The 16,442-nt window shown below is 44.8% G+C and overlaps 1 protein-coding gene across 1 annotated transcript in view; it reads right to left on the bottom strand.

The window, feature by feature from the left end:
- DPYS (dihydropyrimidinase) overlaps positions 1 to 16,442 on the bottom strand; it is a 47,723-nt gene extending 31,281 nt beyond the window's left edge. The window contains exons 1-2 of the mRNA XM_066624390.1: positions 16,194 to 16,442; positions 1,227 to 1,385 (exon numbers count right to left, since the gene is read on the bottom strand). Of these exons, the coding sequence (XP_066480487.1) occupies positions 1,227 to 1,385; positions 16,194 to 16,442 (408 nt within the window). The remainder of the gene's footprint in view (positions 1 to 1,226; positions 1,386 to 16,193) is intronic.

Here is a 16,442-nt window from a genome sequence, read left to right as displayed (position 1 = left end):
GGTGGCACAAGTCAGAGGAGAGTGGAGTAGCTTGAAGCCACTCCACAATCCTCGGGAATGGGGGTTGGGATCCAGCATAACTGCCAGGTTCCAGCCCTGCCTCCTGCTCCCCACCTGCCTGCCCCCAGGGCTGCCCGCAGTCCCGCAGCCCCGAAATGCCTCCCTCCTGCCTCTTCCCTGCCCACACCAGAATCTTGTGTCGGCCCAACTCAGCTGATGCAAGGCTCAATGCCTTTGTTGGCAAGGAGGTGCATGTCAGCCTCCCTGTTTGGATTGTGCTGCATGTCGCTCTTTTTTGCACCTTTTCCATTTCCACTGTGTCCTTTTTGAGATGTGGCAACCAGAACTGGACACAATACTCCAGGTGTGGCCTTACCATAGATTTGTGCAACGGCATTATAATACTAGCCGTTTTGTTCTCAATACCCTTCCTAATGATCCCAAGCATAGAATTGGCCTTCTTCACTGCCGCCGCACATTGGGTCGACACTTTCATCGACCTGTCCACCACCACCCCAAGATCTCTCTCCTGATCTGTCACAGACAGCTCAGAACCCATCAGCCTATATGTGAAGTGTTGATTTTTTGCCGCAGTGTGCATTTCTTTACACTTACTTACACTGAAACGCATCTGCCTTTTGCTGCCCATTCTGCCAGTTTGGAGATCCTTCTGCAACTCTTCACAATCTCTTCTGGTCTTCACCACTCAGAAAAGTTTGGTATTGTTCACAAACTTGGCCACCTCACTGCTTAACCCTGTCTCAAGGTTATTTATGAACAAGTTGAAAAGCTGCCCAAGGCAAAGAGCATTCTGCTGTACCCCACCCTGCTCCATCCCCCCATTCTTCACTTGTGCACCAGCAGAAGTCTTTCCATCACAGATCAAGCATGAAGGGATGGGGAATTCTAAACGGTCCAACTAGGGCTCAATAATTCCTAAAAGACTGCCCATATTTTATGAAGGAGGTGGTTAGCATAAACCATTGCTTTTCTCTGCAACCTACACCTTGCTTATGTAGAACTGTCATTTACTTATATTGAAACTTGATTTATTCAGAAGTCAACTGGTATTCCCATGATTTTCAGCTGAGGCCAGTCACAAACTGTGCAGCCAAAACTTGCCAGAGTTACTGCTTCACATCTGTCTAGGAACATCACCATCTTGTGGCATCCATTCACATCTCTGAAGGAATAAAGCATGCTATCTGGTATACTACTTTCAATACCTTGTCACTCCACCAGGTGACCGCCACATGCAACGCATAATCGCAACAGACTTTGGGATCCGCCCATCCTCTCCATCTCTCATAGGCTTCAATGAGGGAGCAGCCTTTCTGAGGTACTGCGAAGTCAATGATCATTGTGGTACCTCCTGCAAGGGCAGCCTAAAACAGAACATTGCAAACAATTTGTGATGGGTACAGAAAGAACTGTAAGGATCTCTAATTTTGTTAAGTGCTAGAACATAAGAAGAGCCCTGCTGGATCAGGCCAAAGGCCCGTCTAGTTCAGCTTCCTGTATCTCACAGTGGCTCACCAAAGGCCCTAGGGAGCACACAAGACAATAGGCACAACCTGTGTCCTGGTGCCCTCCCCTGCATCTGGCAATCAGAGGCAGCTTGCCTCTAAAACCAAGAGCTTGCACCTACCTACTATGACTTGTAACCCGTAATGAACTTCTCCTCCAGAAATGTGTCCAATCTCCTCTTAAAGGCATCCAGGCAACATACCATAACAACTTCTTGTGGCAAAGAGTTCCACAAACTAATTTCACGCTGGGCAAAGAAATATTTTCTTCTGTCTGTCCTAACTCTCCCAACACTCAGCTTTCATGGATGTCCCCTGGTTCTGGTGTTATTCGAGAGGGAAAAGAGCAGCTCTCTATCCACTCTGTCCATGCCTTGCATGATTTTATATGTCTCAATCATGTCCCCCCTCAGGCGCCTCTTTTCTAGACTGAAGAGGCCCAAACGCTGTAGCCTTTCCTCATAGGGAACGTGCCCCAGCCCAGTAAGAAAGAAGAAGGTTGGAGAGAAGCAAACCAGAGTGTGCCCTAGCCTTTTGGAATTCTTTTGGGGTCTGTATGGATTCCACTTAGCAACTCAAAACTGTCTGTTGTTTCCATATTATTGCTTTCCAGTGCATGTACTTGTAAAAACAAGTTTTACAGCATAGGCATGGTTTTAGCAGTAAACAGGGAGAGGTTCTTGCGTGCATGCCTACAGAGAGAGAGAGAGAGAGAGAGAGAGAGAGAGAGAGAGAGAGAGATATGTACCAAATATTTTGAGTGGAAGAATCTGCAGCATTTATGCATTACTGAACCTCACCAGCCAGATGGCCTACAGAATGGGATGAAGGAAGCCAGAAGCACCTTAGGCACACAATTAGAGCTGAGCAGTTTTCCCAGTGCCTGCTGAGCTGGAAAAATAAATCTGTGAATCAGCAGAACAGTAATGGAGGCAGAAGTGATGACTTTGAAATATGGCACCTGCAATACAGAAGAACTTTACCTTGGAAACCCAAAGCCCTTTGAGATGCTGAGGAGTCCATTTGAAACTCCTTGGAAAACCAAGGAATCATGGCCCAATCCTATCCAACTTTCTAGCACCAGTGCAGCCACAATGCAGCCTTGAGCTAAGGGAACAAATGTTTCCATACTGTGAGGACGCCTCTGTGACTGCCCCACCACTACAGGATACAGCTCATACCCCATTGGCACTGGAAAATTGGGTAGGATTGGTCCTTCAATAACCTGCATTCATCAAGGCCAGGGCAATAGTGTTAAAGAATAGAGATAAACAAACCTGCAGGTGGTTTGATTATGGATAATGTTATGGAGGGCATTATTATGGAGGGCAATCAAGATTAGATAACATGATAAGGAGTACCAGAAAGCATGGAAAACAACTGAGAAGAAAAAAAAAAGTGACAAAGTAGATGAGATGCAATGGCAGAGGAAGCTCAGGGTTAATGAATGCCAAGTAATGCACACAAATGAAATGCACTGTTGGTTTCTTAATGGCCTGTATTCCTGAGTGAAAACAAGGGATGTGTTGAGGAGTCAGTGAATTCTTCGGCTGTAACTAAAACAGACTGTGCATGGTGGAAATAAAGAAAAGTGAAAACGTTCGCTCTCATACAAATGTTAAAGTTCCTGATAAAAAGAGTGTCACAGTCCAGTTATGACATAGCCTGCACCATCGGTGAGAAAGGTCAGCAAACCAAATTCAACTTCCCAAGACTCCTTCTCACTTCTCCCCCCTTGGGGCCTCAAGCTCTATCATCAAGTGGACGTATGTTTTTCTTGGCTATCTCCACCAACTGTAATGTTACCTATTTAGCAGGCAAATTTGATGCCAATTTCCAAGGGGTGTGTGGAGCAAAGTCCTGTGCTGGGCCCCTCATGGCACTCTAAACTACAGTCTTCCAATGGCACATGGACACACTCCCTTCCCCCATGGTCAGGAAAGGTAAGAAGGAGTGCAGTAGATGCATTCTTTTTGTTCTGCTGATGGAAGGGAGCACCCCCCCCCAGTCAACAACAGAGCTATTCAGGGAGCCAAGCAAGTCACTCTATTGTAACCTCCTCCTGAGAGGCTCCAGAGTCATCTGAGAAAGCCCATTTGCAGATGAGGAGGGCAGGAGAAGGCAATAATGGATCAACATGCTCAAGCACATCATTCTATCCTTGCCTGAATGTGGCTTCTGGGGGACTTCAGGGGTTAATCAGGTGGGCCTTCAGGAACATGAGGGCTCCTGATCTGGCTGATGCCATCCATGACCATGGCATGCTAAAAGCTGAGGATCCATATATACTCTGTACAGCCTTATCTAAAATATCCTAAGCATTTTTTTTAAATTCCAAGTACGTACTGAGAAATATTTCCTGAAATGATTTTATTCTACTTGATTTTTTGTAAATTCCCAAATGACAATAGACATATTATGAAGTATCAATAAGCACATCTAGACCAAAACATTGGCATTGCCAATCCATTATAGATGGTTCATATAGATCTATAGATCTATATAGACAGGATGGTCTATGAATGCAAACCTTCCCTAGTTCTTTAGGGACTGCCAGAGTCATATGCAAGGTGCTCCTAAAACATGCTTGACTCATGCATCATTAAGGGCTTTATAGAAAGGGAAGTTGAACTGGAATTTTATTTTATAATTTGGTAGGTATATACAGACATATATGGTTAGTGTGATACATAATCCCAGCACCTTCCAATCTTGTTCGGTCCACAATGTCCTGTTCCCCCCCCCCCCAGTGCAGGAAATTCAGTGTGCAACTCCTGGAAGTGACTGGGGATGATGAAAATGCGAGAAAACCATGGGCTGGAGCTCAGCCCACTGGTCTGTACCTCTGACTGTGATTTGAAGCTCTGTTGCAGGTCTTGCTGCTGGCCAACTGGCAGCTTGCAACACCCCAGGGAAGGTGGGGGGTGTCACAATGCACAGCTTAGGAACCCCTGCATAATCTTGTTATTAACATATTCATATATTGTGCTAGTGAGAGAAAAATTCATATGGACTATTCTCTAAGTCAGCAACTTTCAGCCTTTTTCATCTCATGGCACACTGACAAGGCACTAAAATGGTGGAGGCACACCATCAGGTTTTTGACAATTGACAAGGCACACCATGCTGCCAGTGGAGGGCTCATATCCCCATTGGCCCTACTAATAAATGATCTTCCCCCAAATTGCTGTGGCACACCTGAGGACCACTTGCAGCACACCAATGTGCCATGGCACAGTGGTTGAAAATGGCTGCTCTAAGTTCTAAAATACCCGGTTACATATATGAGAACACAGAGAAAGTAACAGAGGTTCATTCTCACTCTTACATGAGAGAGAACACCTCTGCATCAAATGGTGTGCCCTGCTTGCAGCAGTTCCAAGGTTTCTAGTATTTAGGAACCAACTTGCCCTGCAGTCCTAACCATGATGTGGGTCCTGATCATTCTTTGTACCCACTTTTAGAGCAGAAGAATAATCAGTAGGTTTTGGCATCAGGTGATTCTTCTCTAATGATTTCCTTACTACCCTGGGTAAATCAAATATATTTATTTGCAGTTACAGCTTTTTTTGCAATACTTTGTGGATTTCAAAGCAGTCTGCTTAAATGAGCATGGTCCAAGGACTGTCGAATGTTTAGTCAGCATAAGTTCATGGGTCATGTTTTATCAGTGTTGATGCACCTTTTCATACTGATTTGCTTTTGCTTTACAGTTAGATTTTATTTACCAAAATCCAGTCCTTTGATGTCATGCAATTAGATACAAAAATGGTTTGTAAGCATTTTAAAGGAAATATGCAAGAGGATATCTGCTCTTATGCTGCCCTTAGTGCCTCACCGTCTTATTTTTTGTAACATCTGCAAACAGAGATATGCCACGTTTTTAATTATTAAACTGAAAGCAAACATTAAATTCACTATTTGCAATAGGTGTGATACGAAGCTGACCTCCCTGATGATTCATGTTGCTTTCTTAACGATTGCCCAAGGCAATGCTTTACATCATTTTATGTGAGGTAGTCAACGCTCAAAGGGAAAATGGTCAAGAAGTGCAGATCTGGCCAGGTCCACCATTTTGAACAGTAAACTACCTACAGCAGTGTTTCTCAAATTGTGGATCGGGACCCACTAGGTGCGTCACAAGCCAATTTCAGGTGGGTCCCCATTCATTTCAATATTTTATTTTTAATCTATTAGACTTGATGCTACCATGGTATGTGACTGCATTTGGGGACATGTTACAGATCCGTACTTTTAATCGGCTACTGTGTATATACTTTTAACAATGATAGCACACATGGTACTTACTCCTGGGTAAGTGTGGGTAGGATTGCAACCTAGGATTGTTAAAAACTTTCTTGCTTGATGATGTCACCTCCAGTCATGACATCACTTCTGGTGGGTCCTGACAGATTCTTCCTAAAAGTGGGTCCTGGGGCTAAATGTGTGAGAACCACTGACCTACAGAAATATCTTGCATGTTTGTCTGGTTTGGAACCAGAGCATGGATGAAAGTCAAAAAAGGTTGAATGTCAAAGCAGAGCCTTATTTAGCTTGCAAATTTATTTTGGCCAGCAAAAAAGGTAAATAACTAACCATACAACACAGTGGCTCCCAAACGTGTTAGCTCTGGGACTTACTTTTTAAGTCATTTCTGCCCAACATTGCATATATGCAACAGGAATCAAATGTGTACATCTGTGGGCTGGACAGAAATGGATTAAGATGACACTCTATCGGGACCCACCTAGCTTTAGGAGACAAATAAACACCACAACAGATTCACCTTACCACCTGCTCAAGCTTCTGTTTTTATCCTATTTACTGTGGTGGGAAGCAAACTTCTGGAGCATTTGTTGAGCTCCATGGTCATCAGATCAGGACGATTCTGGTGGCCTTGCATTTCCCTTCACCTGCCTGATAGGAACCAAGGCACAGTCCCCTACTCATGAGTAAACACACACAGCTGGCTCAGTTTCACTTTCCATGGGGCTCAATACATTTTTCCTTGTCAGCCTGAAAGTGGGGGGAGACTTCCTTCTCGCGTGTTTCTGGGGGCCTGTGATCATTGGATTTGGATTATTCTGGTAACATTGTGTTTCTCTCAGCTTGCCCTTTGAGGAGGACTGAGACACATTTGCCTACTTGGGAGTAAACATGCAGTGTAGCTCAGTTTCATTTTCCACAGAGCTCAATACATTTTCCTTGTCAGCTATTTGCTTGTCAGTTTCACAACCCACCAACAATCAGGTTGCGACCCACTGGTTGGTCTGAATGCACAGTTTTGAGCATACTGATATAACACATGTGAATGCATGCAAAACCTAAAGAAAAGAAAAGAAAACATAACATCAAACATCTTGGAAGGTTGGATGAAATCAGACAAAAGAGGAAAGCACATCGACAAAATTTAAAATGTGGTTATAACTGAAAACAGCTGAAAGAGCAAAGATGAAAGTCAAGCGGATGAAAGTCAAGGTACTGCTGTATTTTAAAGTCGGCTGACAATTGATTTATCAGCCTCCAGCTCCAATAATACTGTGTGCTCCAAGAGGTGTACTCCACAACGCTTGCAGATATTTACAACCCCACAGTTGCATTTCAGTATCCTCTGCAATGTTTCAAGGACTATAACTATAATCCAAGGAGATACATCTCAGATTGCATGCTGCTTCCTTGGCACGCCTACAAAACATTCTCACCCCAAGTGACTGCTTGGGCAATTAGCCCATTGCATATTACAGATGGAATTCATGGCCACAAGATGTGTGATGGCCACTAGTTTACAAGACATTTAGTCAAATTCACATAGAACATGGACATTGTTTAGCCCATGCAGCTGAAAGTAGTTAGAATTTGTTGTCCATGTTCTACGTGAATTTGACTAAATGTCTTGTAAACTAGTGGCCATCACACATCTTGTGTGTTGCAACCCAGGGTTGCCACCTCAGTTTGCTTGTCAGTTTCACAACCCACCAACAATCAGGTTGTGACCCTTCCTGGGTCACACATCTTGTGTGTTGTGACCCAGGGTTGCGAACCTGGGTTGTGACCACTGGTTGGTCTGAAGCATTTGGTGGGCCACTGTGAGATACAGGAAGCTGGACTAGATGGGACTTTGGCCTGATCCAGCGGGGCTGTTCTTATGTTCTTAGTTGGAAGGAACAGACAATGTGGGAGAAGCGTTGCCTTCCTGCACTTCTTGTGGGCTTCCCAGAGCCAAAAGATTGACGCCTGTGGGAAGCAGAATGCTGGACTACATAAACTTTTGCTTGCCCTCATCATACAGAGCTGTTTGCATGTTCTTATGTCATTATGCAGATAAAAGTACGGAGCTGGGATTATCTGCAGCTCTTAAGAGTGAAGCTAGTTTACCACTTTTTACTCGAACTTGTGCAAAATATTCCAGATTTACAAAAAGTACACATGGAAATTTGTAGTTCAGCTTGTACACAAGAACATATTTCATCACATTGAATCAATGCAACATTCAGTGGCACTGAATCCTGTGTGTGTGTGTGTGTGTGTGTGTGTGTGTGTGTGTGTGTGTGTGCGTGCGTGTTTGTGCGTGTTTGTGTGTGTGTGTGAAATTCAAAGTAATATTTATTGATCTAAGTTTCTCAGAAAAGTTTGGGTCCACTCATCATCCCAGCCAATTTAACTAGAACAGCAAACACAGCAATACTGTTCTGTGTGTAAAGGCTTGTGTTAAGATCAATTATAAAACTACTTTGGGATGCTTTGGTGCTCCTTGAACTCCCTCCGAGAATTATTCAATGGATTCTGACAATGATTCTTGTAGAGGAGTATACATTCTCCATTTTTTCCTGTGTTTAAATCAATTTGAAACTCAATATATATTCCTGAGTAGACAAAGAAACAAGCAAAATCAAAAACTTACTTGGCTTCATCCTTTGAGGGGGAAAAAAGGCAAAGCTGTGCTTTGAGGAAGGGTAGAATTGGAGACTGATTATTGTCAAGCTATATGGGATAGACAACCCATCCAGCCGATGGAAAAATGTACAGAAAGGAAAAGGGTCAAGCATCTTCTCCTCACCTGTTGGTATTCCACTTTAGGCTGCAGCTTCTCACATTTTTCACTTTTAAACAAAGTTAGGGCATAGTTATGCAGTGGCATCACTTGGTGCAGGAGGCCAGTGTGACACCCCCATAATGGACCTCCTCCCATGCAGTGGGCAGGACAACCCCGGGTGGTGGGCATGTAGATGTACCATTGCCCCGCCCTCTGGTTTTTTGGTTATAACTTTTGATAGAATATAGATATTTCAACGCGATTTGTTTCATTGCATTTTGCATGAAATTACACATCAAATGATATACAACATGATGGTGTTATTTGAAAATACCGAGATTTTTAAAATTTTGGCCAGTAGTGGTGTCGCCCCTGTGAGCATCACCCAGTGAGACCCTCACCCCCTGCACCTCCCTAGCAATGCCACTACAGTTGGTGTCACATGTCTCTGTTACACAACATTTGGCCTTTAGTTACTCAATTACAGTAGATGCAGAGGAGGAAAGCAATGTGAAGAAGAAAATAGCTGAGATAGATCATGGCTTGAAAGCAGCAAGATCCTTCACTGATCTGGTGGGACCACCATGGCCTTCCATATAGGAGTGGGGATGCAGAAAGGCACACAGCTCATGCATCTTACCTTCCCCGCACTCTTTCAGGCAGGGCCCATGGGGCAGGGGTACAGGAGATAATTTGTATTCAGGTCCAGGGTCAAAAAGGGTGCCCAGAAGCCAAAGGAGAGGGCCACAAGCCGTATGCATTGGGCCCAGGAATGCATACATGACACTCCTTAACACCGTGTCAAATCTGGGAGGAAACTGGCTTGCTACTGTAGCTCCTTTTACAGTACAGTGGATCCTCTTATCATGAAGGAGTGTACTGAAGCTCAGGGATACAGCTGCAGGACTATAGCTGCTGCTGAAGTACATTTTGGCACCAACTTGACACTTTCCATTGTAGCATGAGCCTAAATACCATGATGCTAATTTTCTGTAATGGTTTTCTATATTTCAAAGATTTTAGAGAGGAGTGCATTTTGTTTTCTGTATTAATGTATCTAGCTGCCAACACCGTGCAGATGGGTAGACCTGGGCTCTGCATCAGGAAGCCTGGTAGACCTGGGCTCCAAAGACTTTCTGGCTGTCACAACCTCCCCCTGCTTTGTTTTGCTCCCTCCCCAATAAACTTTGTTCCCCCCTGATAAAATTTCTTGTCAGAAGTTCCTTATGGGGCAACTGTGACATGCATAAGACCCTGATGCAAACAGTCCCAGAAAGGATAGTTGCTGCCAGCAGAAAAAACCAGAAAACAGGGGTGGGGGTGCCATTGCATACCCTTCCTTTCATCTGGAGAGCGTCCAATTACCAGGGTTCTCTCATGATGCAGGCCACTTGCTACAGAAGTGTCTGACATGGCCAGGCACAGCTCCTCTGTATCTATTCATACATACAAGATTTTATATTATTAGGAATGAGCACTCTCTAAGAGTGCAATGGCCAATTCTGTTTTAGTCTGACTGAAATGGGACAGAAAAGTTTCAAAAATAGCTGTATTCAGTATAAGGGTAAGGGGGGAAAGAGTGAACAGGAAGATTAGGCAGCATTTAAGTATTTAAAAGACAGGCATTTGAGGTGGATAGAAACAAGTCTTGAAACTGAAACATAATCAGGTCTTCTACCTTAGAGCAAATGAAACAAAATCCTCATGCAGGCTTCCTAGACAAGTTCTTAGCTAGACTTACAGCCTTAGTTGCAGTTCCCATTTTCTTCTCCAGAGTCTGGAGGGGAGGGACCACAATGTACAGGTGTCACAATAAGAATCAGAACAAGACACATATCGCTCAACCCAGTCTTCTTCTTTTATGCGGTTCAGGGATTCTACCTTCCCTATTTGATACTCCAATGGTGGGAAACTTCACTGTAGCCTGGGGATCTCTCCTCGGCCATAGCCAGGAAGACAGACTTGACCACTGGGTGCAGGGCCTGGGGGAGGGGGTAAAGGGGGTAATTTATACCTGAGCCCAGGGTCAGAAAGGGGGCCCAGGAGCCAAAGGAGGGGGCTCACAAATTTCCTGGGATCTTACATTTTCCAATCTCACCCAGACTCACTGTCTACATGGCTATTACTGTGGGCATGTGACGGTGATTACTGCTATAAGCCAGGCCCAAGAATGCATATATTCATTAAAAAGTCACATCTGGGAGAAAACTGACCTGCTGTAGTAGCTCTTCGGCTTGTGGATCTGCTAACCATAGGAACACAGTGACACAGCTGTAGGACTGCAGCGACTGCGGAAGTCAGTTATGGTGTACACAGGACACTCTCCATTCTAGTGTGAGCCTAAGTACAACGATACTAATCTCCTGCATTGATTTTCTATATTTGAAAGGTATCAGAGAAACTTAGGAGTGTGTTTGGTTTTTCCGTATTACTGTAACTAGCTGCCAAGACTGAGCTCTGAGTTGGGAAGACTGGTAGACCTGGGCTCCAGACTATTCTGGCTGTTGCCACTTTCCTCCTGCCTGTTTTGCCCCCATTCTCCCCCCATCCCCCCCCCACTCTGTTTCTTCCCCTCCCTCTTTGGGAAGGGGTCCAAAAGAAACTTTGTACCCCCTGACAAAATTCATCTCAGAGGCCCTGACTGGGTGTATGGGAGCACAACCCAAGAGGTGCTAGTGTTTTCCTTCTTGCCATTGTTTTGACAGAACCAGATGTCAGACAAGCTGCTGCTGTCAATCCACATACCAGGGTAAGCTTTTCCTGTGGGTGTGCAGGTTACAAAAGTTGTGATGGTAAAGCTATACTGGCTGCCTAAGGCAAGCCAGCTCCATGTTAGATACTTGCATATAGGGGCTTCTCAGTAGCGGTGAAAGGTCCTATTTACCACAGGGTTTCACAAGCAGCATCTGCTAGGATACAGACATGTCATTATAAAAACAAATACACTTTTTTAAAAATTGCATGCAGATCTTCCCTCATTCTTCTGTTGAATTTGATTTGCCAGCTTTCTGTTAACTGTTGCCTTTACAAGCAGCCTGTAAAAAACAGAAATGAAACAGGTGCAGCTTTCTTCAGTGCTAAATCTTCATGTCTGCATAAGCTGCAGCTGCTCCATTTCTGTCCATCATGCAGCACTTAGAAGTGTGAAGTTGTCAGGGGAAAGAAAAAGAAAAGGACTACAGTACAGTACAGTACTCTGGATCAAGGCACTTAATTCTAGATCATCCATTTTGTGAGCCACCTTATGTATCCAGACAGAAAGGTAGGATATAAATGTCCAACATAAATAAAGTTCAGAATTCAAAGTCTGCATTCAACCAAAAAGTGATGGCCAACCAGATCATAATGCACCAAACCTACTCTTTTGTGGCACATGGTATTTTCCTTTCAGCTACCTGGCTTCTTCCCTACAATTCTCACCACTTCAAAGGGAGCAGGCTGTACTCCCCTTTTCCACTCCCACTCATGCCCCCTTCCTTGTCTGCTGTCAGTGCTTCTCCTCTTCCCATTCCTTGCCTTTTCAAAACAATGAGCAACTCCACTTTAGTCCACCACTCTACTTTTCTACGTTACCTTCACCAACTCTGAGTTGGAAGAGGTCAGGAGAAGGAACAGCAGGGGCTGCAGCCCCCCCCCCCGGAAAAGGAGGGAGGAGTTGGATTGGAGAGGGGTAGTGGGTGACTTGCTAATGGTGCAATGAGGTGATGGTTGCATTGTGCTCTTGCAGCTTCCACTAATCCACCCACAAGGCAGTTGCTTCACAACTCCTCATTAACAGAGGCTGGCCATGGCCATCGATTAGAAGAATCCAAACATAACAGTAGGGCAATGCCTTTATCAGAACCAACTAGAGGACCACAAAGGAAAGAGCAAGTGTTTTGACTTCTCTGGAATTCTTCTTCAAGCTAGACACTAACTGGGGAGGAGGGTGTGGATGTGTGTGGAAAAAGATGTCACCAGGTATGGTGGAAAAGCCCAGTCTGCAGTTTCTAAGATGGAACAGATATAGAATTGAGGTTGCTAGCACAACTATGCTATAACTACGTATAGTTATTTAGAAGCAAGTCTCTGGTTCTTAGAAAGTGTAAGAAAGTGTGCACATGATTTAATGGGTCTTGCTTGCATGAGAGTGTGCACAGAACTCCAGTTGGTTAGCCTGGGTTTTGAGACAGCGAAAGACACATCCACTGGTCCGTCTGTCACTGGACCTGTCTGCAGCCAGTGGAGCAGGTAAGGCTGCGTAGGGGGCAGGGAGGGAATGAAACCGGGTGGGGGTTGGAATGGGGCGGAAAGACTGTGGGAGGGGGTGGATCCCATAGCAATAGCATGTGCCAGATCTTATCCCTTCTTTTTGGAGTGATGCAGGCCCAAGGAAACTTATTGTGGAGGCTTATAGAGGGATAAGGGGATTTAAATCCCCTTTCCTTTCCAAAGTCTCCTAATCCCCTTACTGGGTACAGGACACTCCTTTTTGGCACAGCTACACAAGCAAGGGCAGGGGAAAGGATAGGATTGGGCTCTCAGGTTAGTTAGACCATGCTAGTTGCAAAAGAGAAAAAAAAGCTTCAGGTAGATCTATTAAATTTTTTCAGCTGTCTATATAAACGACATTATTTCTTAAAAATATGCATAATGATACCTAAATACCATCACTTCATACTTCACTCTGACTTGGATGCCAGCCAGAAATTGCACCTGGGCTGGTTTTTCTTTGGGAGGAGATATGAAAAGACTCCTCTACCTGTACAAAGTCACAAAATAATGTTATGTGGTCGGGCTTCACCATCAGACAGTTGAATTAGGCCATTTGGACATAGTTGTCAAAAATACTTAGCTTTTATTTTCTGAGTGTGCAAAGCATCTAATGTGTATAATCTATTATCTTGGTGTTATCTATACAGCAACACTGAAAGGAAATTACAGTGTTTCTGTACATATTACTGTACAGTGGGCCTTCTGTGGTTCAGGCTCAGCATCTTTAGATTTGAGCATCTACAGATGCTGAGCCCACACTGCAGAGGGCCTCCCAACACATCTGGAAATGGCTACTGGTTGCATCTGGGAGGCCTTCTGAGGAGGCCTCCATGTGAGTAAGCTGGCTGAATAAAATCTCCAACATGCAGAAATGAGGAATTGCCACAGGGTCTGTCATAGTTCCTAGACATTCCCTAATGCCCAGCAAAACTAGAATATAGTAATGCAAAATAATAAATACTCCAGGAAAATTGACACTCAAATCAAGAAATTATGCAAATTAGCTTAACTGATCCATCAGCAGCAGCTTGTTTTATTTGGAAATCATTCAGGATCTACAGAGTCCATTCTTTTACATTTTCAGGGACAAACACTCAGCCCCTCCCATCTTGGTCTCCATTTTTATACACTTGCATAAAGAAGTTGCAGAAATGAATTTCATTTGGATTCAACCCGTTACCCATTTATTATACCCATTTATTATGTTCTTGTCTGTCCCACCAAGAATTTTCCTTTAGAGAAAAAAAAATCTCATCTGCCAATTTATCTTACACAACTCTCTTGGCTAGCTATTTTGCCTATTTTTCACTTATAAAGCAAAGAGAATATTTAACTGTTTTAATATAACTAGATTTGAATGTAGCTGCGTTTCGATGCAGTATTCTCCATATTTTATGATACCTGTAATATACTATAATATCATGTCATGTTGGCAACCTTCAGTCTCGAAAGACTATGGTAACGCGCTCTGAATGGTGGTTCTGGAACAGCGTCTAGTGTGGCTGAAAAGGCCGATTCGGGAGTGACAATCCCTTCCACACTGGGAGCAAGTGCAGTCTGTCCCTGGTCTGTCTCCATGGCTATGGGCTTTCCTTCTTTGCCTCTTAGCCTCAGACTGCTGGCCAAGTGTCTCTTCAAACTGGGAAAGGCCATGCTGCACAGCCTGCCTCCAAGCGGGCCGCTCAGAGGACAGGGTTTCCCACCTGTATATAGTATATTGTATTATATACTATAATATATGGTAGTGTATATACCATATGCAGTGTTGTAACTTAAGCATAAAATTTAGGTTCTTTCCACCATCTTGACAGATACCAAAACATTTTATTAGTTTAATGAAATAAAAATAATATTTGTAATGATATAAAATTAATAAATGCATAAGAGTTATACAAGAGTTTTTGATTTTTTTGCTGCACAGCAGATGGAGGTGCTGGCCATTATTAAATGTCCCATCAGAGATATAAATTTAAGACAGATTCCACAGAACATTCTGCACAGAATACAGTGGGCTCCTGGAGAATGTTTTGTGAAGGGTAAGTTACTACTGCTGGCTGGAAGTGTGTAAGGAAGAGTGCCACCTGGGAATGTATGTGCTGGGAACATCCAGTAGTCCTTGAATTCTGGGAAGACACACATAATGTTACACCAGTCCTGTAAATGCATGAGAAATGGTCTTTTGTAGTGTTAGTCCTGGGATATATCCCAGTTATTCGGAATTCAGAGAAGGGGAAGAGATAAAGAGCAGTACAGGTGCTAAGAAGATGCTGACAAATTGGGAAGAATGGAACTGAACCAGACCTACAAATCACTGGGCATTGCAGTGTGGATGGAGTTGTAAGCCTGGAATCAATGGGTGGAATGAAGCGGTATGCGAAAGTCACAGCACAGAAGAAAAACTTGAAGGAGTTTGCAGTTAAGAACATAGGAAAAGCTCCACTGGATCAGGCCAAATGCCCATCTAGTCCAGCTTCCCGTATCTCACACTGGCCCACCAATTCAGTGGGGCAATTTTTCCCCACCCTTTAGGGCTCCTCTGTTTTACCAGCAGAATGATAAATGGATAATCCAGGAAGTGGTGTAGCTAGAGAGGATGCAAAGCACTAAGTTTTGCAGGTGCCTGAATGGGCCATGCAAGTGGCCCCTCCCCCTTGGAACCATTCCAGGTGGGGGAGGAGCAAAACAGAGGCAAATGCTGCCTGAAATAGCTCCAAAGGGGAGGGACCATTTGCCTGGCACCTTCAGGCATCTGCACAACTTAGTGCTTTGCCCCCCCCTCCAGCTATGTCATTGAATCCAGGATTTTTGGCATAGCTCTGGCCAGGCAAGGCCACACCTCTTTCCCAGGGGCTGTAAAGGCACCCTCTGCAGACAGTTCTAGTCTCTCTGTACACTCCACATTCCAGAAAGTGCTGGAAATTCACAGGGCTGGTTTTTGGGGGGAGGGGTGGCTAATGTACTAACTCGGGGTGGGCAAACTTTCCACTTTAGGACTCCTGGACCTTTAACTGTTGTATAGAAGAGGGCATTTCAGCAAGTGCAGCTTCTTGTCTCACAGATGGAAAGCTGCGCCTGCTGAAATTCTCTCTCTATTCAGTTGTTAAAGGTCCAGGAGCCCTAAAGTGGAAAGTGTGCTGGCCCCAGTACCAACTTATTGGGAGCCCCAATCCAATGCATGCCTAAATCCCATCATAGTCAATGGGACTTACTCCCAGGTAAGTGTGGACAGGATTGTAGCCCCACTTTCTCTGGAGGCTGTAGAACCCATGACCTGAACTGACTGTGGGGTGGCCCAGGCTGGCTCTCAGCACCTCCAAGGTGGCCCTGGACCTTGCCGGTGGGGGGTGCGGGGTGGGGAAGGCTGCCCAAGCGGGCTTTACCTTCGTGCCTTGGTAGAAGTCGTCCTTCGACTGGGTGCCCATGAAGGGGAACTGGAAGTGCGTGTGGGTGTCGATCCCCCCGGGCAGCACCAGCATGTTGGAGGCGTCGATCACCTGGAGGCCGGCGGGGGAGGCGGGCTCCAGGTGAGCCCCCACCGCCCGCACCAGCCCGTCCTCCACGTAGACATCGGCCACTTGGGAACAGTCGTCGTTCACGACCCTCCCGCCTCGGATCAGAAGCCTCTGCAT

This window comes from Tiliqua scincoides, chromosome 4 (assembly GCF_035046505.1).
Source record: "Tiliqua scincoides isolate rTilSci1 chromosome 4, rTilSci1.hap2, whole genome shotgun sequence".
Classification (NCBI taxonomy): Eukaryota; Metazoa; Chordata; class Lepidosauria; order Squamata; family Scincidae; genus Tiliqua; species Tiliqua scincoides.
This window is presented reverse-complemented; position numbering and strand designations above follow the sequence as displayed.